General features: G+C 35.5%; 1 protein-coding gene across 3 annotated transcripts; it reads right to left on the reverse strand.

Moving 5' to 3' along the window:
* Window positions 1–1941: 1941 nt before the first annotated feature.
* On the reverse strand, window positions 1942–25408 carry LOC147560055 (ribose-phosphate pyrophosphokinase 1). Of its 3 annotated transcripts, none has more exons than XM_086662068.1 (9): window positions 25173–25402; window positions 24855–25034; window positions 23014–23262; window positions 22089–22232; window positions 20602–20769; window positions 19788–19857; window positions 19426–19507; window positions 18544–18703; window positions 1942–2000 (listed from the first exon to the last, which is right to left on the reverse strand). In XM_086662068.1, exons 1-9 carry the CDS (start codon window positions 25281–25283, stop codon window positions 1959–1961), a joined length of 1206 nt encoding a protein of 401 aa, XP_086518194.1. In that variant the 5' UTR covers window positions 25284–25402; the 3' UTR covers window positions 1942–1958. The 3 variants fall into 3 exon arrangements, with proteins under 3 accessions (XP_086518194.1, XP_086518193.1, XP_086518195.1); XM_086662067.1 differs by lacking the exon at window positions 1942–2000 and adding an exon at window positions 17850–18268 and having other exon boundaries at window positions 25173–25408; XM_086662069.1 differs by lacking the exon at window positions 1942–2000 and adding an exon at window positions 17850–18265.
* Window positions 25409–25673: the final 265 nt, after the last annotated feature.

Raw genomic sequence — 25673 nt, forward strand, 5'->3', positions numbered from 1 at the left:
ACTTTCGCCCATAATAGTGATACATAAACTGGCTGGTTGTGAGGGAGCCTCTTGCCCATCAACATATAAAAAGAATTCATACTTTACTACATGGAAATAGATCAAAAAATTTCTGTTTCTGAATATAACTCAACTCCGCCCCCGCCGGAATTAGAAATATCTCAGTGTGCAAATAAATACAATGAATTTACATAAATGGTGGAAATTTTTTGTGCTACGAACAAGAGCCTCCTTCTACGAATTAGGATGATATGCTCAACTCCTAAATGGCCACAAAATTTGACTAACTCGGCAGTTTGGTCCCCATTTTTGATAAAAAGCTAAAGTCATTCTTTTCTTTGCATTTTTCCAAATTTGCCTTTTGTTCTTTTTATCTTTGTTAAATTGGAAACGGATTCTCACTAAACCGCAAACTAATCGGAAATTAAATTTTTTTTTCTCGTTTCTGTATACTAAGATTGAGATTCTCTTCTCTAATCTTATACGAAAAATGCAGACTTCCCAAGCAAAAGGGTTGCAGCTCCAGGAGAAGCAAAAAGTTAGTAATCACAAATCAAGATTTGCAAGATTATCCTTTCCAATTGATTTGGTTTAACTTGACAATGTTTCCATACAAATCAAAACAAGAAAATTAATAGATCAAACCCATAAAAGTATTCAGCATTAATCTTAGGTGCTGTTTGTTTTTATTTATTTTCAGACGTTTGTTTTTCTTATTTTGGAAAATCTGAATTGTTAGCTGAATTAACTCAATGTCTGAATTGGCTGAAAAAATGCCCACATTTTTCAGACTTCAAAAGAAGTCTGAAATCATTGCCAAAATCTGAATTATGTTCAATTTACACCAATAACCCCATGAATTAAAAAAAAATTCCACCAGAACCACCATCTCCACCACCATCACCACCATCTCCACCACCATCACCACCACCATCACCACCATCTCCACCACCATCCACCACAGAACCACTAACCACCACCACATAACCACTTCTAACCACAAAACCACCACTAACCACAGAACCACCACTAACAATAAACCAGCCGCCACCACCTACACAAACCACCACTTCAATAAACCACCACCTACACAAACCACCACTTCAATAAACCAGCCGCCACCACCACTATACAAATCGCCACCAAGAACTAGCCACCACCACTATACAGATCGCCACCAAGAACTAGCCACCAAGAACTAGCCACCACCAAATCAAATCACGACAAACACCATAGCACCCCCGACCACGAAGATGTTTCTCTCTGAAATTAGGGTTTTTTTAGGGAAGAGAGAGAGAGAGAGACAGAGAGAGACAGAGAGAGAGACTCCTACCTGTTAGCTAATGGTAGAAGAGAGAGAAAGAGCAGGAAAGTGGAGAAGATGTTTCTCTAAACTTAGGGTTTTTTTTTGGGCAGGAATAGAAGGAGACAAATAAACTTGCAAAATTAGGGTTATTGGGTTAAAAAGATGAAATGAGGGCATAAATGTCAAAATTCTAATTCAGACATAGTAATTCAGATTTAGAAAACAAACATCTAACTTCTTAAATAATTTGACTAATTCAGATTCAGCCAATTCAGATTCAGCTAATTCAGATTCAGCTAATTCAGATTCAGCCAATTCAGATTCAGCTAATTCAGATTCAGCCAATTCAGATTCAGACACAAATAAAAAACAAACAACACCTTAGCCTACTACTGTTACACTATTATTCGCAAAATCTCCACTACTATTAACTGGTTTGAGAGAACCACAAACAGAAGTCTTCTCCTCCCCAAATTTCACAACAAAGAAACAACATTCTAGGAAAAATTGTGAAGAAACTATCTGAAACAATCTCTACTTTTTTTTTTGTTGAACTAGAAACAATCTCTACTTACAAGTCTGTCTTTAACATATAGTATAGTAAAAGAGAGCTGGGAAGAACACAACCCGCCCACCCACCACATGGATTGGATCAATCAATACCCAAGCTGGAACAGGGTTCAATGCTACTCTGCTAAACAATCAGTAAAGAACCAAGATGAATCTACTCCCAAAAGTAGACATTTCTTTAAATATGATTGAATATGGATCTCTCTATATATATGGCTTCTCTATCATCAGTCATAATGGAAATTAATAAATAAAACAAAAAAGTTTACTGAAAGAATAGAATCAGAAAATAAAGCAAAAAAGAAAAACTATTAAGGGAAAGAAAAAACTATTAAATTAAACAAGCATTTGTGCTTCAAAGAATAGAAACAGAAAATAATGTCATTGATTTATAGTAATTCTATTCTTTGAGAAGTAGGAATATAAAGTGAAATTAAAACATATTAGATTTTATACACTTGAAATAACTTTTGTACTTTGTTAAATTAACAAATTATAGGAAAAGAAAATTGGCAAGGGTCAGACTATAAGAGTTCGATCATGTTGAGCTATCACCTGATCTCAATATAGCAACTCTGAAGGATGCAAAGTATAAGTAAACAATAAGAATAAGAACTATCAACTATATATGACCAGCAAGACTAAGAATTGTGTAATATACAAAAATGCATCAAGAATCACATTCTTTATCAATTTTATTCCTACCTTTAAGCATTTCAAGTACAAAGAATGACATTGCAAAGTATCCTCCGTAATTAAATTACTCTCTGAGTGCCAAGTGTGGGTTTAGAGTGAATTTTCCTTATCCTCTTCTATGTGACTTTTACTCATGAGAAACTTCGTCAAAATTCCTTACAATTTTTTGGTGAAAATGATCAGTCAATTTTTTGTAGTATTCAGCTCCCTAAGTAGAAGTGGATTCAACAACCTTGTATACACACTCCAAGTCATAATTTAGGAATGATCAGTCAAAATTCCTCGGTAATTTAAGTTTCTTCTAACATCTCAATCGGTTGAACTTTATCTTGTATTTTTAGCTAACTTTTATCTATTTCTGCACATCTCTTGTAGTAGAAGTGGATTCAACAACCTTGTATATAGACTCCAAATCATAATTAGATGTGGATAAAACCAATATCATAACCAAACAATACATTTAGGCATTGCGATTAAAAGAAATCACATTGCAAAGTATTTGTTGTCTATGATCACATTTTCCATCCAGGGATGTCAATAGACCAATCTTTTCATCACAGGAGTTCTTTTTCCCAAATTTTGCTACAAATTTGCTCCTTTTTTTTGTTGAAGAGCTACAAATTTGCCTTGGGGCAGTGGCTTTTTAAAACTCCTCTTTGCCACATAACCATCACTTTATTGTTAACTACCATGGAATAAAAGTGATTTCAACCATTCATCCATAGTAGACTATCAAAACCATTCGTCGATAGTAGACTATCAAAATTTTGAACTTCCTAAAGTGTTCATTTTCCTATTAATTAACAATATACAAAACTTGACAATCATAGACATTTCTATACATTACAATAGTTATCAAATTTATCCAAATTTAAAGAAGGCATTAGATCCATATTTTACAAAACAAAATTGAAAATCAAGTTTTTTTTTCGTTTGTGCGTACTAAGATTGAGAATTCTCCTCTCTAATCTATATGAAAATGCAAACTTCCCAAACAAAAGAGTTGCAGCTCCGAGAGAAACAAAATAGTTAGTGATCACGAATCAAGATTTGCAAGATTAGCTTTTCAAATGGATTTGGTTTAACTTGACAATGTTTTAATACAAATCAAAACAAGAAAATAGATCAAACCCATAAGGCCATGTTTGGTGCGCGGGAATGGAATGTGATTCCTGGGAATCACATTCCCGTAACGTGATTCCTGGAATCAGATTCCTGTAGTTTGATGTTTGGTTCGACTAGGAATGGGAATTTGATTCCTGACATATTCCTAATTAGGTGTTTGGTTCGTATAGAAATAGGAATGTAAATATTTGTAAAAGTTCACTTTTACCTTGACTTAAACTACATAAAATACGCATCAACTTTGTTATATATTAAAATCAGTATTATTTATTCAAATTCGTAGATACGAAATAATAACACGATACACCAAAGGGTTATAATTTAAAGATAGTAAATAAATGCCTTAACAAAAATTTATCTAAAATAAAATTTTGTTCGTAAACCTAAATAGAAATTTATCTAAAATTAAATTTTGTTCATAAACCTAAATAGTACATATTAATACCAAATCCTACAAAAAAAATAAAATTGGTAATTCAATATTTTGTTAAGGATACATTTGTCAATAAATATTATGTGATTCCAGGGGAATGAGAATCACAAACCCACCTCTCCTGGGTTTGCTCTTACCCCTTTCCCACGCCATTCCTGCACGCCAATCATGACCTAAAAGTAATCTTCTCAGCTTAGCCTACCACAGTGACACTATCTTGGCAAAATCTCAAGGACTTAACCGGGAAAAGGGAAGTCGAGAGAACCACAACAAGACTTGAACACAAAAAAAAACTTTTTCCTTCCCCGAACTTCACGATAAAACCCACCCACCACATAATAATAGTATTTAATTTTATACCATATTTTTTTTCTTCTGTTTCCTTTCCCTACCTTCATGTTTGTCGTTCTCATTCACCTCATTCATCTTATTCTTCTCATTCATCTTCTTCTCTTCTCTATCGGGCATGGAGATACTCTAATATATGTCTTATTATATAAATTTATTTGCATGAAGACAAAAGTCAATTTCAAATAGAATGGTGGACTATATCTAATAATAATGAAGTTGAAACAGATTGGACACTAAAGGTCTTAATAAGTATAAAACAAGATTTAATTCAATACAAATGAGGAAGTTCAAGTATTATTTTGTACTTTTCTAATAACTTGGTAGAAAGATTATAATTAATTCATATTAAAGGTATGGAGTCTAGGTAATCCACCTAAACGCGTCATTTTGTAATTGTGGAAACTATGATGTAAGAATTTTCTACCAAAAGTTAGCAAAACAATCAATAGTTTTTCTTTTTTTGGAAAATTAACTTCATCGTGACGATGTTTATTCAGTTTCTTCCATTATCTCAACTATTTAACTTTTCTTTTTGTTGAAAGACTCAACTATTTAACTTTATCTTATTTTGTTAGCTAACTGTATATATATTTTTGTTCAACAAAAAAAAAAAAAAAAAAAGTGGATTCTACACTTTTATATTTGAACTTCAACTCATAATTATAAATGACGGAAACCAATATCACGTGTCAATTTTTGTTATTGCTCGTACTCTTTATGTGGCAGTAGCTCATGTTTGGTCCATGAAAGTAAAATGTGATTACCAGAAACTGCATTAACGTGTGTAATATACGAAAGTGCATCAAGAATCTCATTCTCGAAAAGAATGTAATTTCTTCTCGAAAGTTTCCTAGACCCACTGGGTCGGTGGATTTTTTAATCCATTTTTCGAGGAATCATCACTCTAATTAGATGCGAAAAAAATCAATCTCTATCAATTTTATTCTTACCTTTAGGCATTTCAATTACAAGGACCACATTGCAAAGTATTCTCGTAATTAAATTCCTTTTTCGCTCTAAGTGTGGCTTTAGGGTAAATTTTCCTTATTCTCTTTTGTGTGGCTTTTACTAACGAGAATTTTGGTCAAAACTCTCTATAATTTTTTTTTTGTGAAAAATGATCAGTAAACTTTTTTTTAGTCTTTAACTTCTTAGGTGTTTTTTTTATTTATTTTGCAACTGTTTTGCATCACCTTGCAGCCACTTTGCAACACCTTGCAACGATTAGCAACAACTTCATATCAATATTAGGTTAACCAAGCAAAAGAAAAATATTTAGTTTTTTAACAAAAAGAAAAATTTAATTTATTTGGGTTTTAACCAAAGGAATTATATAACTTGTCTTTTTGATTAAAAAGAGTTTAAAATTGAGTGTTCAACCCAATTTCTTGTGTTATTCATTTGTTGTGAGAAACAAGGATTTGGAACCAAAGATGTCAATACATCAGACTGCTCATCCTAGAAATTCTATTTTTAAAATTTTGCTACAATTTATACTGATTTTATTATACTTTTGCCATATAACTATCACTTTATTTTTAAGTACCATACCCTAGAAATGATTTTTCATCCTTCTTCCGTAATTCTTTTAACAAAAAAAATCCTTCTTCCATAATAAATTATCGAAATTTTAAACTTTCTCAAATATTCATTTTCCTATTAGCGATATATAAAAATTGATAACCATAGAAATTTTATATTCATTGAAACTGCTATATCGAAATTTAAAGAGGGCATTAGATCCATATTTTACGAAAATAATCGATTTTTTTTTTTGTTCAGATATACTAAAACTGGGAGTTTTCCTTTCCAATGTAACTAAAAAAGTGCGAACTTCCCTATCAAATGAGTTGCAAACTTGCAGCTCAAGGGAAAAGCAAAATAGTCGGGTAACATAAAAAAAACTCCACTACTACAGTCACGAAATCACGCGATATTAGTCGATTAATAGATGGTACATTAATTGACTGGAACTCTTTTCTTCTTTACTACTATATCATCTCTTGATTGATTTTCTTTTTGTATTTCATCATACCATTGCAAGTTCGTAACAAATCATTCATGGAAATATCCTCTCGATCTCTTTTCTTGGATCGAGGATCAACTTTGTTGCACATTGGTTGATGGAGTGGGTTGGTCAGATTTTGTGAGTTACCTACATTATAACATGTCACAAACCTTGCTACTTTAGCCTTGTAGGCGAAGGGCCTCGTCACTATTCTCCAAATCCTCAGCCACCAACTTAGTTCTATGACGAAGGAGTAATTGAAAATATTAGTATTACAATTAAGGGTTATTTCCCCAATAGCCCTAAATTTTGTGACCGGCTTCCTACCTACTCCCCTACTTTATCAAAAATACTCAGATGATCCTCTTTCTGAGTTTCCGTTATAACTCTGTTAATCAGTCATCATTTCTCTCTCTTCTATCTCAAAACCTCTCTCTGCCACATAATCTTAGCGCCACCTCATTGTCTTCCCCGGCGATGGTCGTCGGCCGGCCAAATTTCCTTTTTTGTCACTTATTTTGGGGTTAATTTTGAAATCTTGTAACCAATACTTTCTTGGGATACTTGTGAAAGCTGGGATTGGATTGATCTCATATCAATTAGGATACCCCGATTGAATCCTAATTAGGAAATTTGGAATTGGTTTATATTTCTTAGATTGAATCTTAGAACTTGGTTGAGAAAGCCGTTTTCCAATTTTTTATGGCGAGAAAAATTCTGAACCTATTTTCTAACTTTTTTTTCTATCAAAAAACGACTTTCTCACATTTTTTACCTTACCAAACAGTGTAAAATCAAATCAATGGCAACATAGAAGAAAGTCTTAACTAACTAATCCTCTTATCATAACAACTATTAAGTTTCTTCTAACATCCCAATTGTTGAACAAATATCGTCTTATTTTTTAGTAACTTTTATCTATTTCTGCACATTGACAGCAGAAGTTCTTTTTTCGTTGAAAGACTCTAATAGCATATGTTCATGCAACAAACTTATATATAAACTTCAAGTCATAATTTAAGAACGAGCACCAATATATTTCTTGTGATTGCTCATACTCTTTACGTGGCAAATATTAGTAGGTTACATTTGGCCCACGAAAACAAAATTACCAGAAATTGTGCTACTTTGTGATGTTTGGTATCGAAAGTGCATGAAAAATTGTATTCTTAAGAAGAATGTTATTTCTTAATGAAGGAATTTTATATGTTTCTCTCGAAATCATCACTTACATTTGATGCGGATAAAATCAATCTTTATCATTCATATCATAACCAAACATTACATTTAAGCATTGCGATTAGAAGAAATCACATTGCAAAGTATCCATTGTCCGTGATTACATTCTCGAACCAAGGATGTCAATATACCAAGCTTTTCATCATAGTTTCAAAATGTTGCCACAAATTTGGCTCCAGGCATCTGGTTTTTTACAACTCCCCTTTGCCATATACTAACCATCACTTTAGTGTTAACTACCATAAAATAAATATGGTTTTCAAATATTTGTCCATAATAGATTACAAAATTTGAGACTTCCTTAAATATTCATTTTCCTATTAACAATATACAAAACTTGACAACCATACAAATTTCTATATAAATACTTTTACAACCATTATCAAATGTATTGAAAATTAAGGAGGGTATTAGTTCCATGTCTTACAAAACTAATCGGAAATTAATTTTTTTTCTCGTTTGTGTATAATAAGATTGAGATTTTGATAGTAATTCAAGTTTACTGAAAAATGCTACTCAGAGAACAATCATCATCAACACGCCAAAATCGAAGAAGCTATTAAATTGAACAAGTTGTAGAGCTGTACATTTAGCCTACTTGTTTGTTAACTAGTGTATATAGTTAAATAAGATAAACATCTGCTATAAACTAATCCACCCAAAATCGAAACAAAAAACTCGTGCACGCCTTAAATGTAATTGTTGGGACTTTTATATCATTATTTTCCAATGTAGTATAAACTAAGTTTCTTCTAACATCTCAATCTTTGAACTTTAGCTTGTATTTTTAGCTAACTTTTATCTATTTATGCACATCTCTCGTATTAGAAGTGGATTCAACAAGATTATATATAGACTCCGGTCATAATTTAGGAATGACCAAAACTAATACCATGTTAATTTCCTGTGATTGTTCATACATTAGGCTATGTTTGGTCGCGAAAATAGTATGCAATTACCAGAATTTATGCTACTTAAGTCTTAGTGATGGTTGGTATACAAAAATCGCATTCCTAGAAAAATGTTATTTTTTATCGAACGAATCCTAAACCCAATAAAAAATGCAAACTTCCCAATCAAAAGAGTTGCAGCTCCAAGGAGAAGCAATATAGTTAGTAATCACAAATCAAGATTTGAAAGATTAGCCTTTCAAATGGATTTGGTTTAACTTGACAATGTTTCCATACAAATCAAAACAAGAAAATTAATAGATCAAACCCATAAAAGTATTTCTCTTCAGCTTAGCCTACTACTGTTACACTACATTTGCATAATCTCGGCCACCACAAAAATAAGTCTTCTCCTCCCACTAGGGGTGGGAATCGGGCGGGCTCGGTCGGGCTCGGGCTACCAAGTGCCGGGCTCGGGCGGATCGGGCTCGGCTTATGCGAGCCCGAGGTAGTGAGCCGGGCGGATCGGGCCGGGCTAATCGAAGACTTTAAGTGCCCGTAGCCCGTCCGAGCCCGGCTACCCGAACGGGTTTCAACGGGCTCGGGTCGGGCGGGCTCGGGTTTTATGGAATTATTAAAAAAATAAAATAAATAATAATTTAATAATAAAACAATAATTTAATAAAAAAACAATAATTAATTAAAATACCAACCATTATATATATGATTATCAGATTATATCATAAACAAAACTACATAATCACCGATTTTAATAACAAAAAGTACATTTCCCTCCAACATTAATAACAAAAAGTCCAAAATATAAACAAAAAGTTACATTTCTCTCCGTCATTCATTAACCGAGCAATTGAACTTGAGAAATGCTAGGACTAGGAGTTGGTTCGGGAAACCCGTCGTTTAACGGATCAAACTCCTTCAAAGTAACATTAAGCTCATGTTTCCACCAATCCTTAAGACAAACACAACACTCTAACATTTCCGGAGTTAGGCTACTCCGATAGTCCCCCAAAATTCTTTTACCTAAAGAGAAAGCCGACTCGGATGCAACAGTCGAAACCGGGACAGCAAGAACATCACGTGCTATTCGGGACAAAATCGGATACCTCTTCTCATTCTCACTCCACCAACCCAAAACATCGAACTTTTCAATATTATCGACCGCAGGATCTGGCTCAGACTCATATCTAGATATTTCTTCGGAAGCGGTAGCTATAGGATCCTTTCGGACTCTCTTAATACTTCTCCAAAAAGCACCACGCCTAGACGGTCCATCGAGCTCACTCTGAGGTTGATCAACAGTAGACGACGAAGAAACGGATGTAGGCACACTCAAATCAGCCGTATACTCTTTAAATAATTCACGTAACTTGCCGATCATGGTGGCAGATTGCTCGGTAGAACACTTGATAACATGAGCCGAAGTATCGAAACAATTCTCAAGTTCGGTTAAGAGCATATGAACTTTCATTTTGATCCTTGGATCTAAAATACATGCAACACCAAACAATACGGGAGTTTCACCCCAATACTTGCAAAATTTAGCCTCCATGAAATGAATAATGCCCGCAAACATAGGATCGTGCCGATTATCTAAAAATACCATCCCAATATCAACCAAATACTCCAAGACGGAGTTAGAAGTCACATAATCAACACCAGAAAAGAAGTTGGTTGCCTCATAAAAAGGCTTCAAAAACTTGTACAACAAATTGGCGTGCTGCCAATCACTACTCGATAAGACAAAAGGCGGAGATCGATCAGATAAGAACGAGTCAATCGGATCGTTAAACGGAAGGGCACTTCTCAACATAAGATAGGTTGAATTCCAACGATGTTTTACATCTAACTGCAATTTTTTAGGAGAATAGTTTTTTGATTCACAATGTGTTCGAAATTGTGCATTTCGAGTCTCCGATGCAGAGATATATTCAAGACAACCTTTCAACCGTGTAAGCATTTCTTTAAACTGGGGAACTTTAAAACCATCCTGAACAACCAAGTTCAAGATATGACAGCAACATCGAACGTGAAATAATTCACCTCTCAAAGGTAAATGAGGCATTAACTCGATTAAACGAGAAACAGACACAGTATTTGCACTTGCATTATCCATTGACAAGGAAAACACTTTGCCAGATATCATCCAGTCATTAGTTAGCTTATCATACAAAACGTTGGCAATGTGCTCTCCCGTATGAGACTTGTCCAAGAGAATGTAAGAGATGATTCTCTTTTGGACACACCAAATTTCATCAATATAATGCGCTGTAATGCACATGTAACTAAGCCTCTGATTCGAAGACCAGATATCAGAAGTAAGAGCAATTCGACCAGGAGCACTAAGTAAAACATTTCTGAGTGCATCTTTTTCTTCCTTAAAGTATTTAAGGATATCATTTCTAACAGTGCTCCTAGAAAATGACTTGAACCCAGGATGGAAGGAATCTGTAATATAAAATTGAAAGAAGGGGTCCTCCACAAATTGCATCGGCAACTCGCGAAGGATTAAAAGCTTGATCGTGTTTTTGCGAGCTCTCGCTTGACTAAACTGAAATGAACCCATATTTCCACTGTTTGGATCCTGTACCAACTTTGATTGAGTCAAGTCGATTTTTAGTGCTTTAGCACACTTAAATGTGTGTCTCTTGAAATGTGTTGTCCCGTTGGAAGATTTCGAATTACGAGAAATGCCACAAAAGTTACATTTGGCCATTTTAATGATCTTGCCTCCATTTTTAGGATCAGGAGCATCATGAAAGGAATAAAAGTCCCAAACCTTAGAAGTTCTGCCTCTCGAACAGGTTGACGTTCCAGTCAGCACATCTACTTCGCCTGTGGCAGAACCAGCAGGAGCAGACACACCAGGAACAGGAGGATCAGCAGTACCAGCAGGAGATATTTCTCCATGAGCACCACTCTGACTCTCCGTCAAATCAACCTAAGTAGAACCACAGCCAACATAGAAAGTCATTCTACTAAGCTGAGTTCAGGTGAAGAGATCTAAGATAACGAAATTTCATCATCGGTTTGTAGGAACATCAATATTCGTTCGGACATTCAATTTCTAACCAGCTTCCTTGAATCACCCACTTTGGTTACAGTGTTCTAACAACAAAGAAGTGTCCACAATTGGGAGAACCATTTAGGTTCTTCATCAATTCGGTCCTTCTAAGTGTTTAAACACCGTATCCAAAACTGGAATGACAAGTGATCCAGTCTGAAATCTTGAGTCCTACAGAGAAGGTAAGAAACATAGAAGTCAGAAATAGACAAGTTTAAGAACTTAGAAGAAAGAAAAAGAGAGAAGAGAAGAGAATAGTACTTTAACATGAAAGAGTTGTCATAAAAAAGAATTGTTTTGTAAAAACAGAGAGAGGAATTGTTTTATAAAAAAGAGTTGTTTTGTAAAAAGATTGTTTTTTGTAACAACTCTTTTATAAAAAAACAGAGAGAAGAATTGTTTTATAAAAAAACAGAGAGAAGATTTGTTTTTTAAAAACAGAGAGAAGAATTGTTTTTTAAAAACAGAGAGAAGAATTGTTTTATAGAAAAGAATTGTTTTTTGTAACTACTCTTTTATAAGAAAAACATAGAGAAGATTTGTTTTTTTAAAATAGAGAGAAGATTTGTTTTTTAAAAACAGAGAGAACAATTGTTTTTAAAAAACAGAGAAGAGTAGTAGTTTAACAAAAATAAAAAAAAAGAAAAAGAGAATAGTTTTAGAAAAAAGAAGAAAAGAAGAAAAGGAGAATAGTTTTAAAAAAAGAAGAAATGAAGGCAAGATCATCATGTTGGCTCAGATCTGTGATGTCTGACTAAGTTGTTTGAAAAAAAACTACTTTAATCTATGATCTAGATTCTAGTCTTACTAAGTTGTATAAAAAAAAGGGATCTAATGGTTCTAAAAGAAGAGATCTACAAATATTATTAATTACTTAATGGTTCTAAAACAGAACACTCGGATCTGTTTAATCAGACAGATCGATAGTCAGACGACTCAGATCTGTCTGATTAAACAGATCAAACTCATTGTTTGTGTTCTGTTTCAGAACTAAAATTAAGATAATTATCTATGAACTATGATCTATCATCTTGTATCAAAGAGATCTAACGGTTCTGAAACAGAACACTCATTTGAGTTTGATATATTTAATCAAATGAGTGTTCTGTTTCAGAACAAAAAAAAAAAAAAAAATCCACTATTTTTTGTGTCTGTACATGGTACATCTTACATCGTCTTTCATCAATCACAAAAAAAAAAAAAAAAAAAAAAAATTACATTAACAACAGACCCTAATCGATCTATTTGATCAGACAGATCAAAGGTTTAGAACTCTGATCTGTCTGATCAAACAGATCTGTTAACATTATAAGATTAAACTAACTATCTAAGATCTAATAACAATATACTATAAATTTTCACAAATCAAAAACAAATAACAAGATCATAACAGAAAATAAAAACAAAAAACCTATCTAAGATGAGTTCAAGGCTTAACCGCTTCATCTGATCTTAATGATCATCAGCGTATACCTTAACCGAACATCATCACAAGTCCGAACTCAGAAGTAGATCCATTTCTCGGTTTCTCCAAAGTCCAACTCGAAACCCACATCGCATGCATCATTAGAAACAGTAGAAGACTAAAGGTAGAGAGAAGATACTAACCATTTTTGTCGATCCTATCGGTTGGATGATGAAGGTAAAACTTTAATGTTTCGTTGGCTTTAGGGTTACTGGTTTTCGTTGAAGCTTTGTAGATACTAACCCGGTTTAGATGAAGCTTTAGGTTTTCGGTATAGAAGCTTTAGGTTTTCTTTGGCTTTGGGGTTACTGGTAGAGAGAGAGAGGCGGAGAGAAGAGATCCATTTTCGGTTTTAGGGTTACAGGTCAAAGGTTTCTACTGGTGGTAGGAGAGAGAGAGAGGCGGAGAGGGAGAGAGAGGCGGAGAGGGAGAGAGGAGACTTAGGGTTCGGCTGTGAGGCTTTTATAGGGTGGTCGTTTTAATCCAACGGCTGAGATGTGATTTGAAGGGGCGCCCTATCTCAGCCGTTGGATTGAAAATGACACGCGGATTACACGGGTACACTGTCGGGCTATATTTCGGGCTTCGGTCGTCGGGCTCGGTCGTCGGGCTTGGTCGTCGGGCTATGCATCGGGCCGGGACTCGGACGGGCTTAACGGGCCGGGACTCGGAATTGAGAACCTGTCCGAGCCCGGCCCTATTAGCCCGCTATATCGGGCCGGGCTAGCCCGGCTCGGGGCTGCTTCGGTTATCGGTCTCTCACGGTTCGGGCCGAACGGGCCGGATCGCGGGTTTCCGGGCCGTTTTCCCAGCCCTACCTCCCACCCACTGACCCACACACGCCCACCACATCGATTGGATCAATCAATGCCCAAAGCCCCAAACTGGATCAATCATGACATTAAGCCACCAGTAACTAAAAAGCCGTTGGCAAGAGTTCTCGGACGACAAAAATGCCGACTCAGAAATTGCCACCAGGAACAATATTGCCGACGGGATCTACTTTTTTGTTAAATATCATTAAATAAGATAAAATCGTTATAGTAAACTATACCCACCCAAAATCAAACAAAAGAACTCGCGGGTATCCAACCAAAATCGAACAGAAGAACTAAAAAACCGTTAGAAAAATGTTTCCCGACGGCGACAAAAACGGCAGCTTAGAAAGCGTTGGGAGTATACGTGATAAATTATACTTTTTTGTTAACTAATGTATACAATCAAATGAGATAAATCTTTACTATAAACCGTATCCAACCAAAATCGAACAAAAGACTCGCAGGTGCCTTAAGAATGATATACGCACATTGGCGTTTTCTTTTTTGAGAATATGGCCTAATGCCTATAGAAGCTACTTTATTTTTATCCATGTTTAATATTCCTGAATTTACACTTTTATGGGATCGATCATGGAATATCCGTATTGCATGCACTTATCAATGTATGGTAATGACTACGTAGTAAAACATTATATATTTGAGATAATCTAAAGGCACATAATCTAATAATATTTAATTTTATAATTTTATTTAACAATCAAGGTGGTTTATGTTTCTCTTCAATTTTTTTTTCGTGTTATATGTTTATTTCTTTGACATTTCTCTAATATAAATAAAATTATACTTAAACAATATTTGTTAAAAAGTTAAGGAAATAACAATGTTTAACTATACAATTTATTCGAACAGATGTCATACTTGATTGATATTTAGTTTCCTATTATAGTTTATACATTTCGTTCCATCATGTCATAAAAGGTCTTCAATTGTTCTTTTTATTACGTAAAACTATCATAACTAACTAATCTTGATATCCCAACAGCTATTCATCAAGGACTAGTAATCATATCAAGAGTAATAGAGAGAGAGTCTTAACTATGTGGTCTTTCAATCATAACAACTATTCTTCAATGACTATTGATCAGATCAAGAGTAATAGAGAGAGAGTCCCAACTATCTGATCTTCTTATCCTAATAACTATTAAGTTTCTTCTAACATCTCAATTGTTGAACTTTATCTTGTACTTTTATCTAACTTTTATCTATTTCTTCACATCTCTTGTAGTAGAAGTGGATTCAACAACTTTATATATAGACTCACGAGTCATAATTTAGGAATGACCAATACTAATCCCATGTCATTTTCTTTTGATTGCTTGTATGTTAGGTTAAGTTTGGTCCGCAAAAATAATAATGCAATTAACAGAATTTATGCTACTTAGTGATGTTTGGTAAGCCAAAATGCATCAAAAATCTCACTCCTCACAAGAATATTATTTCTTATCAAATGAAACCCAACCCCACTAGGTGGGTATTATATACATTTTCTCACTTACATTAGATGGGGATAAAATCAATCTTTCTCACTTACATTGCAAAATATTCATAGTCTATAATTACATTTTCGAACCAAGGATGTCAAAACACCAAGCTTTTCCTTATTTTTAAAAATTTTGCTGAAAGTTTGCCTCGAGGCTTTAGACCTCCCCTTTGCCATATAATAAAAATGACTTTAAACATTTGTTTATCAAAATTTTAAACTTCCTTAGATATTCATTTTCTTATTAACAATATACAAACAGAAATTCTATTTATCCCTCTATTTTAGTCCCTCTCTCAGCCCTCTGTTGATGTGGCGGCATATCACTTGAGCGTAGAGCAATTGGAGAGAGAATGGTGATAATATATACTCCAGTGATATGTCGCCACATCAGCAGAGGGCTGCGAGAGGGACCAATATGGAGGGATGAATAGAACTTTTGATATACAAAACTTGAAAACCATAAGATACACGTTACAACTTTTAAAACCAGTATCAAATTTAAAGAAGGTATAAGACCCATATTTTACAAACGGGAGTGCTAGAATCACAAAAGATTTTGACAAAAGAAATTACCCAGCTGGTGTGGCGGTTGTGATATTCATCTCTCAACGGCCTTGATTTAGTCAAACTTTCAATCCACAATTGCACATCAGCTGGGTACCTTTTTTGTCAAAATCTTTTGTGGTTTTAGCATTCCCCTTTTACAAAACTGTTTGAAATTATGGCATTCTTTCATTTGTGTAAACAAAGGTGATGTTTGTTTCTCTTTTTTTTACTTTTCAGATCTGAAATTTGAATTTATTCAGATGTTTGTATTTCTATTTAAGAAAATCTGAGATGTTGTCTGAATTCGATCATTGTCTGAATTGGTTGAAAAGTAGCTCATATCTTTCAGAAAAGTCTCACGGCTGAAAAGTGGTAAATGGCATTTACACCTCCATTAAATTTTTGAAATATTATTTTATTTAGCAACACCACCACCACTGAGACCACCACCACCACTGAGACCGCCTAGACTACCACCTATAGACAACTACCAACACATGTACAAAGGCCAGCTCTTTGGGGAAAGCAAAATAGTTTCCGGGGTATGAAGACTTGGTCAATTTTGTTTGACAATTTTATTTTGTAAGTTGTTAGAGGGAAATAAAAATAAAAATAAAAAACCCTTCACCTCACCTCACTCTCTCTCCACCTCACCTCTCTCTCTCTCTGTCCACCTCATCTTCTCTCTCTCCACCTCACCTCTCTCTCTCTCCACCTCATCTTCTCTCTCCACCTCACCTCTCTCCCTTCTCCGACTAGGTCACCGGTCGGAAAAATTTTCGGTCGACTACCTAGTCGAAGAAGAGAGAGAGGTGAGGTGGTGAGAGAGAGGTGAGGTGGAGAGAGAGAGAGAGGTGAGGTGGAGAGACAGAGGTGAGGTGGAGTGAGAGAGAGGTGGAGGGAGGTGAGGTGGAGGGTTTTTTATTTTGAACCATATTCCCCATAAAATATGTTTTCCCGGAAACTTTTCACAATTTTGCATATTCCCTTTAAAATTTCATACTCCGGAAACTATTTAGCTTTCCCTAAAGCGCTGGCCATGTACAAACTCCCCACAACAGGAACTAGACCACCATCTTAGGAATTAGACAACCGCCACCATCACAAACCGATCGGCACCACCACCATAGGAATTAGACAACCACCACCACCATAGGAATTAGACAACCACCGCGACTTAAACCGACCGTCACCACCACCAGAGACCGCCACCACAAAACATCACTGACGTACAAAACCATTAGAACTAACTTGGTCGGTCTGTTAAAGGTGAAGGAGAAAGAGATAGAGACAAAATCTAATTGCTAGAGAGGGAAACAGAACCCTCACCAGACTTGGCGAGAGTTCCCCTTCCCCAATCTGTTACAGAGAGAATGAGAGTTCCAGAGAGAAAAAAAGGGAGGGTTTGAACCTCGTCGGACCTCCATTGCCAATTCATATTCCATTTGAGGGGACTGTCTTAGAGAGATGAGAAAGAGAGGAAAGAATTTAGGGTTTTATTTTTATAAACAAGGCATGGTGAAAAATTAGGATTCAGGGTTTGCTTTTCAAAAACATCTAATAGGGGTATAAATGTTTGGTAATTCAAATTTAGAAAACAAACATCTAACTTCTAAAATAGTTTAGCCAATTCAGGTTCAAACACTGCAGTTTAGTCAATTCAGATTCAGACATTAAAGGAAAAATCAAACACAACCTAAGATTGAGAATTCTCTCTAATCTATACGACAACTGCAAACTTCCCAATCAAAAGAGTAGCAGCTCCCGGGAGAAGCAAAATAGTTAGTAAATTGTAATCACAAATCAAGATTTGCAATTTTAGCCTTTCAAATGGATTCCATTGAACTTGACAATGTTTCCATACAAATCAAAACAAGAAAATAAATCAAACCCGTAACCGTTCCTCTCCAGCTTAGCCTTCTACTGTTACTGTGTTACACCTATCTTGGCAAAATCTTGACGACTATTAACTGGGGAAAGGTAAGTTGAGAGAACCCCAACAAGACTTGAACACACACACAAAAAAAGTCAAATTCCTCCCCCAAACTTCACAACAAAGAAACAACATTCCGGCAAAAACTGTGAAGAACTACCTGAAACAATCTCTACTTACAGGTCTGTCTTTAACATATAGTAAAAGAGAGCTGGGAAGAACACAACCCACCCACCTACCCACCCACCACATGGATTGGATCAATCAATGCCCAAGCTGGAACAGGGTTCAATGCTACTCTGCTGACAATCAGTAAAGAACAAAGATGAATCTACTCCCAAAAGTAGACTTTTTTTTTTAAAATATGATCAAGTATGAATTTCTCTATATGGACTTCTCATATATTCAGTCATAATGGAAATCGATAAATAGAAAGCACTAGATAAGAGAGAGAATGAAGGAAAGAAAACGAAGAAGCTATTAAATTGAACAAGCATCTGTACTATAAAGAATAGAAACAGAAAATAATGCCATTGATTTTTATAGTAATTCAAGTTTACTGAAAAATGCTACTCACAGAACAGTCATCATGAACACGCCAAATGGTCTCGCCCAAGAGGTTTGCGACTGACAAGACTGTAAGCTGTGGGAAATAGTTCTGCTCCAGAACTGGTATGGTGTTTGTGATGATTACTTCTTGAAAAAGACCGCTCGATAACCTCTCAATTGCTGGAGGACTGCCATCAAGAATAAAAAGAGAATAAGACTGAGTTATGCTCGCAATGGACTTGAAAAACTAAAACCTACCCCTCGATGATGATATCAACCTATAACAAACTACCTTATTCCTCTTGTTCTATTTACATTGCCTTTGTTCTTATCTTAAGTACCGGTACCGGACACCAATACACATGAATGAGTATTGATACATAAACTGGTTGCTTGTGAGGGGGCCTCTTGCCCATCAATATATAAAAAAGTTCATACTTGACTACATGGAAATAGATAGAACAACTTCGGTTTTGGAATATATCTCAGCCCCGCCGGAATTAGAAATATCTCAGTGTGCAAATAAATACAATAAATGGTGGGAATCTTTTGTGCTACGAACAAGGGCCTCCTTTTAGAAATTAGGATGGTATGCTCAACTCCTAAATGGCGCCAAAATTTGACTAACTCGCCGGCTTGGTTCCCAATTTTGATACTAAAAAAGATCGGTTGGCCCCCCTAACAAACAGTTCTGTTAGAGGGTTGCTGAAGTTTTTTCTTTGCATTTTTTCAAATTCGCCTTCCGTTCTTTTTATCTTCTTTCCAACGTCAGATGCCAACAAATCAATTGGTGCCATGTGACATAGATTACTTTTTATAACATTTGTGCCTCGTGTGGTAGTTTGAATTCACAAAATAACAATACGGAAGGGTAAAAGGGATATCTACTATCTATTCAAGGTATGTATACCTAAAAACGGCATGAGTGCTGCATGCATATACTTCTCTTGCCCCTTCTTGATGTAACAGAGCTGCACCTTTAGAAATGGTACCTGAAATAGAATTATACAACCGCATTAACGTACTGACAATTGACACATACACCTAAGTAGTACTACATACAGATAGTAAAGAAATAAAATAGTACTAACCAAATACTGCCAGAAAAGGATAACTGTGCAATTAACTAACAACAAACGAAGATATTAAAAAATCCCTGGTACTAATGAGTAATGCCCCTAAACATCAATTTGAGCATATAACATATTTAGCAGCAAGTGTTTGGATGCTAAGAAGATTCTCTTCCATTGGCGAATTGTCCAGAACACTCACCAGCAGTGTCGATCATGTCATCCACCATAACTGCTACTTTGCCTTTAACATCTCCAATTAGATTCATCACCTGCAACATAAAATTGACAAAAACAATTTAGGAGCTAGATGACATCCAGGGAACAGGTTCTATAAGTTAAGTTTCTTTACACATTACTACATTAGAGAATCAAAAAGAAATTTCAATGGTGATCGCTTCCTAAAACAAAACTACGAATCTCAAGAGACTAATCTACTTGATTATTTATTTATTTTTAGAGAAAAGAACCTTTAGATAAAAGCCACGCCGTAAGTTACAAAATGTGGTAATAACTGTGTTTTTGGAGGGTCATCAATGGCCTATTTACTAGTTCATACATGAATTATTTGTATCATTCTGGATGACATGTCTCTTTAAATTATCCGCTTATGGAGATTGGGTTGTTGTAGCTCACATTCCTATGTAATAGTTATACTCCCCCAATCATATTGCACCTAATTTTGTATATCCGACCAACACTATGAGACAACCAATCTGGAATCTCCTATCACTGTTACCCATAGGATGTTATGGGGTTCACCTACAACATCAATATGCTTCTAAGGATATATTTCTTTCCCAAATGAACCAAAAATAGTAGAATACCCTCATCAAAATCATGGACCTAGATCACCAATCCCCATTGCTGAACCCAATCAATTTGGCTAATCAATTTGGCAGAACCTAGTAACCTTACTAAAGTTACTATGGTGGAAGTAAAACGGTATAAGACAAAACAACATCTGTGAACTAGATCATAACAACTATCAGCAAACCAGTTTAATCAAATCTTACCTCCGCAACATTGTGCCCATGACGCCTTTTATCCACGATGGCTAGTGGTGCATCTGATAACTTTTTAGCAAATGCACGAGCTCTAGCAACGCCTCCGACATCAGGTGAAACCACTACCAAATCATTAGAACAGATAGTCTTGCTGGCTAGGTAATCAAGAATTACAGGCTACATGAAAAGAAAATAAACAATAGCATGTCAGTATACCATTTAGCATTTGACATTGTAACAAAATATTAGAATTTACATACTGAAAAAGTGAATTACAAAACTCTTGTTAACAATCTGGCAACTTTAGCTGCAAAAGCTACACTGATGCCTAATTTAATCCTATTTTCAGACATTTCACAACAAATGAAGTAAAATCACCAAGGTAAATAAGAGTGTTCCATTCCATGCATAGAGACAGCAACAGAATAAAGAAATTGATGTCGTTATGTGATGCAAATTCACGTAAAATTATGTAAAAAGGCAAAGACTTCTGCCCTACTTTGAATAAGGTTTATTTATAGGAGCGCCGAACCCCTAACTTACCTAGTTATTTTTGGAAATTTTAGGTGGAAGTGTGCAACAGCTCAAAACTGTCTTGTTTAATGTCCTGGTGAAATAGAACCGATGGCATACTTACAGACATTTTAAAATTACCAATTAATATGCCACCACAGCTTGATGGATCTATGTCGAAACAACCTGATAATAGGCTGATATTTAATACTAGTTGAGGGATTTGCAATTTTATATTCAGAGACCTAACTCAGCAACTTGAACCACAGAGCATTGCTAATTTAATGGCGAACCATGAAAGTAAATGTACGTTATGTACCATGATATAACTAAAGATGCGTTAACTTCGGGCATAGAGTAAATATAGCTAAAGTTGCAAGATAGTTTTAAAACCAGGACGGGAGTTTATTAGAGATAAGCCATGTAACATGGACGATGGTACAAGGTACTAGACATGAAAAACCTGAGAAAATGTTGTAGCCTAGAATTGTGTGTTTTTTGTGTTATTAAACCAGCCCAGGTCAACTGTCATAATTTTACCTTGTAACATTTTATTTTTAGTTTTTGAGTTTCTAATAGGCCTAGGCTGCTGGGCAAGATTAGGTATTGGCTTGCTTCGGTAGGATAAAAGTTAGTTTAGGGAGTTGGGCCTGTATAAACTATAAAGTAGAGCTAGCCCAAGGTTTGTTGAATAAAAAGAAAGAAACGAAGTACAAAGGTGATGCGTATGGGTGTTGGAGGGAAAATGGTTATAGGTGATTAAGCCTCATTCTTTCTGGAGGTGTACCACTGTCATCCGGCTGGTATACCCATCACCCATGTATGAACATGTTGGCACGGCAAAATTCCCAGTTTGACATGTCAATATTACATAGATAATAGGTATTAAGATTTATTAGTTGTTTGTAACTCATACATCAATCTCGCGAATGAAAACTACTTTAAAATTTAAATACTAATAAAATAACAACAGCCACTTTTACCTGACCATATACATGATCCACTGGGATATCAAAGTAACCCATGGATTGCCCAGAATGCAAATCACAAGCAAGAACACGGTTTGCACCTGCTTCAGTAATAAGATTTGCTACGAGTTTGGCTGCAATGGACTCACGCCCTTGTGTCTAAAGAAAATAGGAATCATTAATATATTAAAGATTTCTATTGAACTTAAGAATATAGGCATAGAAATGTTTTGAAGCATAAAACCTAATGAAAACAAGATGATGGACCATACATAAATTATGGAAATGGAATCAATAAGAAAAGAAGATGGGGCCATCTCAGCCCAGTACTTATAGGTGACCAACTGAATGTCAATTAGTTGTTGATACAATCCCTTGCTTATGCAAAAGAAAGGAAAATGTTTCACCCCATCTATAAGACCTGACTGATGCTCTCTCCTGTGAGAGATATCAGGTCCCTTAAAGCCTGCTGATTTATGCCAAAAAAAAGCGAGGATGGTATATTATAGTCAAACTTTAGGTTTTCTTGAATATGTAGAAGTTGAGATAAGAAGAGGATTAGAGGTAAGAGTAGGTCAATCATCTTTTCTTCTCAATGTTATAGGGCGATGATCAACTTCCAAAACTTGTCTATCGAACCCATCGGATGGCCTTGAAGACAAGATAGCAACTCTTGTGCATATGAGAGTGCTTAGGATCTTGCATGAGTTAATGGCACACCATAAAAGATGACACACAAACAACCCTTTTTGCCAGGTCAGTCACTGAATACTTAATAGCTTCCATATAGTGTCCACATTTATATACATTTTCTATGACCAGAAGTAGCCGTTTTCCTTGGAAGAACAAAGCCTTACTCTTCAATTTTCCATTTCTTTTATTGAAACAATAAGCCAATAACCTAGTGCGAAGATGAATTGATAGTGAGACACAAACCTACCTTTCTGTCAGCTCTAGCGTATCCAAAATATGGAATCACAGCAGTAATGTTCTTAGCTGAGGCTCTCCGACAAGCGTCTATCATTATTAGAAGCTCCATCAGGTTCTCATTCGCTGGGGGGCAAGTTGGCTGCACAAGAAATACATCACACCCCCTAACACTCTCTTGTAACTGAACATAAATCTCGCCATCAGCAAACCGTTTTATTTTTATCTTTCCAAGCTCTAAACCCATGTAGCATGCAATTTCCTGTGGAAGAAAGAATAGATGGTCAGGAATGATATCTTGTTACAAGAGTTTTATGCAAATGAAACTGGATTGTAAAACGCTAATGTGGGTGAAAGAAAAAGTTAATCAGAAGAAAGAAACATTGTGAAAACACTAAAGGTTAAACAAGAACGTAAAAGCAGTGCAGAATTGAAGCACAGACAGCAAAACAACACAAAGCCCTTTATGCGCAAGTATTAGCAACGCCTACGGTAAGTAAGAAGTCCTGTATCACATAAATCTATGGAGGAAAAAATAACCTAAAGAATTAGTAAATGCCCTAGGGAATGCAGATCCTTCTTGAAGGGTGTTGCCCTCTAGACTTGTTGCTAGAGTTTCCTTTCCAGCAATACAGCAAATTGTTCGGCTTCTGTTCATCGTTAATTAGATACAAGATCATATGTAGAATATGAGAAATCACAACCTCTAGCACATTCAATACTAGCCTCCATTATCAAGGATTTGCTTGCTATTACTATAAAAGGAGACCTAATTGATGGCACAATTGTAAACATGAACTCATGAAATAAATGACCACATGATGCAACATCTAAAGTTCTTAACTATCCTTCAAGGGCACATAATTTGTAATTTACCTACTCAAAGTCTCAAATTCACATGACGTTAGCTGCTTCTGGGTTCTGCCGATGCTTAAAAAAGGTGGCCTATTTTAAGTCTAAAGGCCTGCATTGATTCCTTAATGGACTGTTGTATGGTTAATTCTTCTCTCCATAGTTATAATTAGTTGTTAATTCTCAATTCTACATCTAGGCATTCTCAATATCTAGTTATGCCGTTGAGCTATCTGTTTTTCATGAATATGATACAAATATAAAATTCCAAAGAACTACGGACTACAAAGTTTACATCGGTATAGTATATCAGCAATCATCATAAATGTGATAGTCCCACATCACTCACGGGAATGTCCGGAGCTTGGGCTATAGGCGTACGCTCAAGCTTAGTAAGAACCGAGGCCTATTGGGTCCGGAGCCTGGGGTATAGGTGCACGCTCAAGCTTATTAAGTACTAAGGCCTTTTAGGTGCGGTCGCGGAGCCTTCATCAAGAACAAAACTCCATACCTGGGAGCTTGGGCCGGGGGTGGTCAAAGCACGGACGGTTTTGATATTGCTAAGGCTTGGGGTGTCACAAAAAAGTCCTTCAAAAACAAAATGTAGTTAATACTTCCTTGTTTTTTCTCCAAGTGCTATAAAATAGTATCCTTATGGTTAGATTACGGTAATCCAACATACCGTTGTCTGGGTGCTTCATACAAAAAGCTTCAAATAAACAGCACAGTAACATTCTAATTAAAACTGCTCGAAGAAGATAAAATGAAGAGCGTTCAGACCACGGTCACTTGGCAATATATAAATCCATACCAAAGTTGCAAACAATAAGAATAATTATTTACCTGCCCTTATTTCTTCTCATTCATTCCCTATAACATAATCAAGTTTCTAACAAGTAGAAGATCAAATCAATCTATACCTCATATTTCCACAACTAGTAAGTATATTTGCACCACACAAAAAAAAAAAGAACTATACAATTAGACCAAAACCCTAATTACCTGAGAAAGAGCAGGATTTGCGGTACCAGAGAAAATACGAAGTCTTGTATCATTTTTGGGGATTAAGCTCTCTGGGTATCTTGAATTAGAAGTCAAAAAACTTGGGAGTGTTTGTTCGTTAAGAACTGGAATATAGGGTTTCCCATTCTGAAATTTCAAGGGTTCCGCCAAATTGCACCTCTTTTTTCAAAAAAAAAAAGCAAATAATCAAAAGCAATTCTTGTATGAATTATACTTGAACAAGAAGAGATAGAAGAAGTAATAGATCAGATAAAGCAAAAGAGATGAAGTAGTAGTGATAGTAGTAGAAGTACTAACCGTGCCATTTTTAAGAGAAAGTCCAAAACGGGAGGTGTCGTTAGTTGAAGAATGGTTGAGAGAGGAATGAAAGACTAGAGAGGAAGAAGTGGAGAAGGAAATGGAAGCCATTAAAGTCTATTCGTGGGATGTTGTTAGGGGTTGTGGTGGCTAAGCCAGGGGAGAAAAAGAGTAGAGAGAGAGTGAGTGAGGTCCGTTATATGCATCAAGTGGCTAAAATGATAGGATGTCTTCCTACTTCACTCACTAAGTTTACCTAGTTGACTACGTGGATAATACGACAAGAGAATGAAAAGACGAGATTGTCTTTGAGAATGTTTTTTTTTTCATCCGTTATATTCAATGAAGTAAGATGGAAAATACTTGTATTATTGTTGATTCCGAATTTCTACACCCGTAAGAGCCGTAAAACTGTAGAATTATTTAAATGTAATAAGATGGAGAATATTTGTATATTTTTTTCTTTTTTGCCACTGAGCATTTGTTTGTGGGTTTTAGAGA

Source organism: Eschscholzia californica, unplaced genomic scaffold (assembly GCF_041429995.1).
Source record: "Eschscholzia californica isolate CP2 unplaced genomic scaffold, dmEscCali1.0.p SCAF_2, whole genome shotgun sequence".
Lineage (NCBI taxonomy): Eukaryota > Viridiplantae > Streptophyta > Magnoliopsida > Ranunculales > Papaveraceae > Eschscholzia > Eschscholzia californica.

Excerpts from the sequence above, each read along its gene's own strand:
- LOC147560055 (XM_086662068.1), bottom strand. The coding sequence starts at position 25,283 with ATGGCTTCCATTTCCTTCTCCACTTCTTCCTCTCTAGTCTTTCATTCC. Across the intron at positions 22,233-23,013 it reads ACGCTAGAGCTGACAGAAAG|ACACAAGGGCGTGAGTCCAT; the intron begins GTAGGTTTGTGT and ends TATTTTCTTTAG. Across the intron at positions 19,858-20,601 it reads ATGGGCACAATGTTGCGGAG|GTGATGAATCTAATTGGAGA; the intron begins GTAAGATTTGAT and ends TTTATGTTGCAG.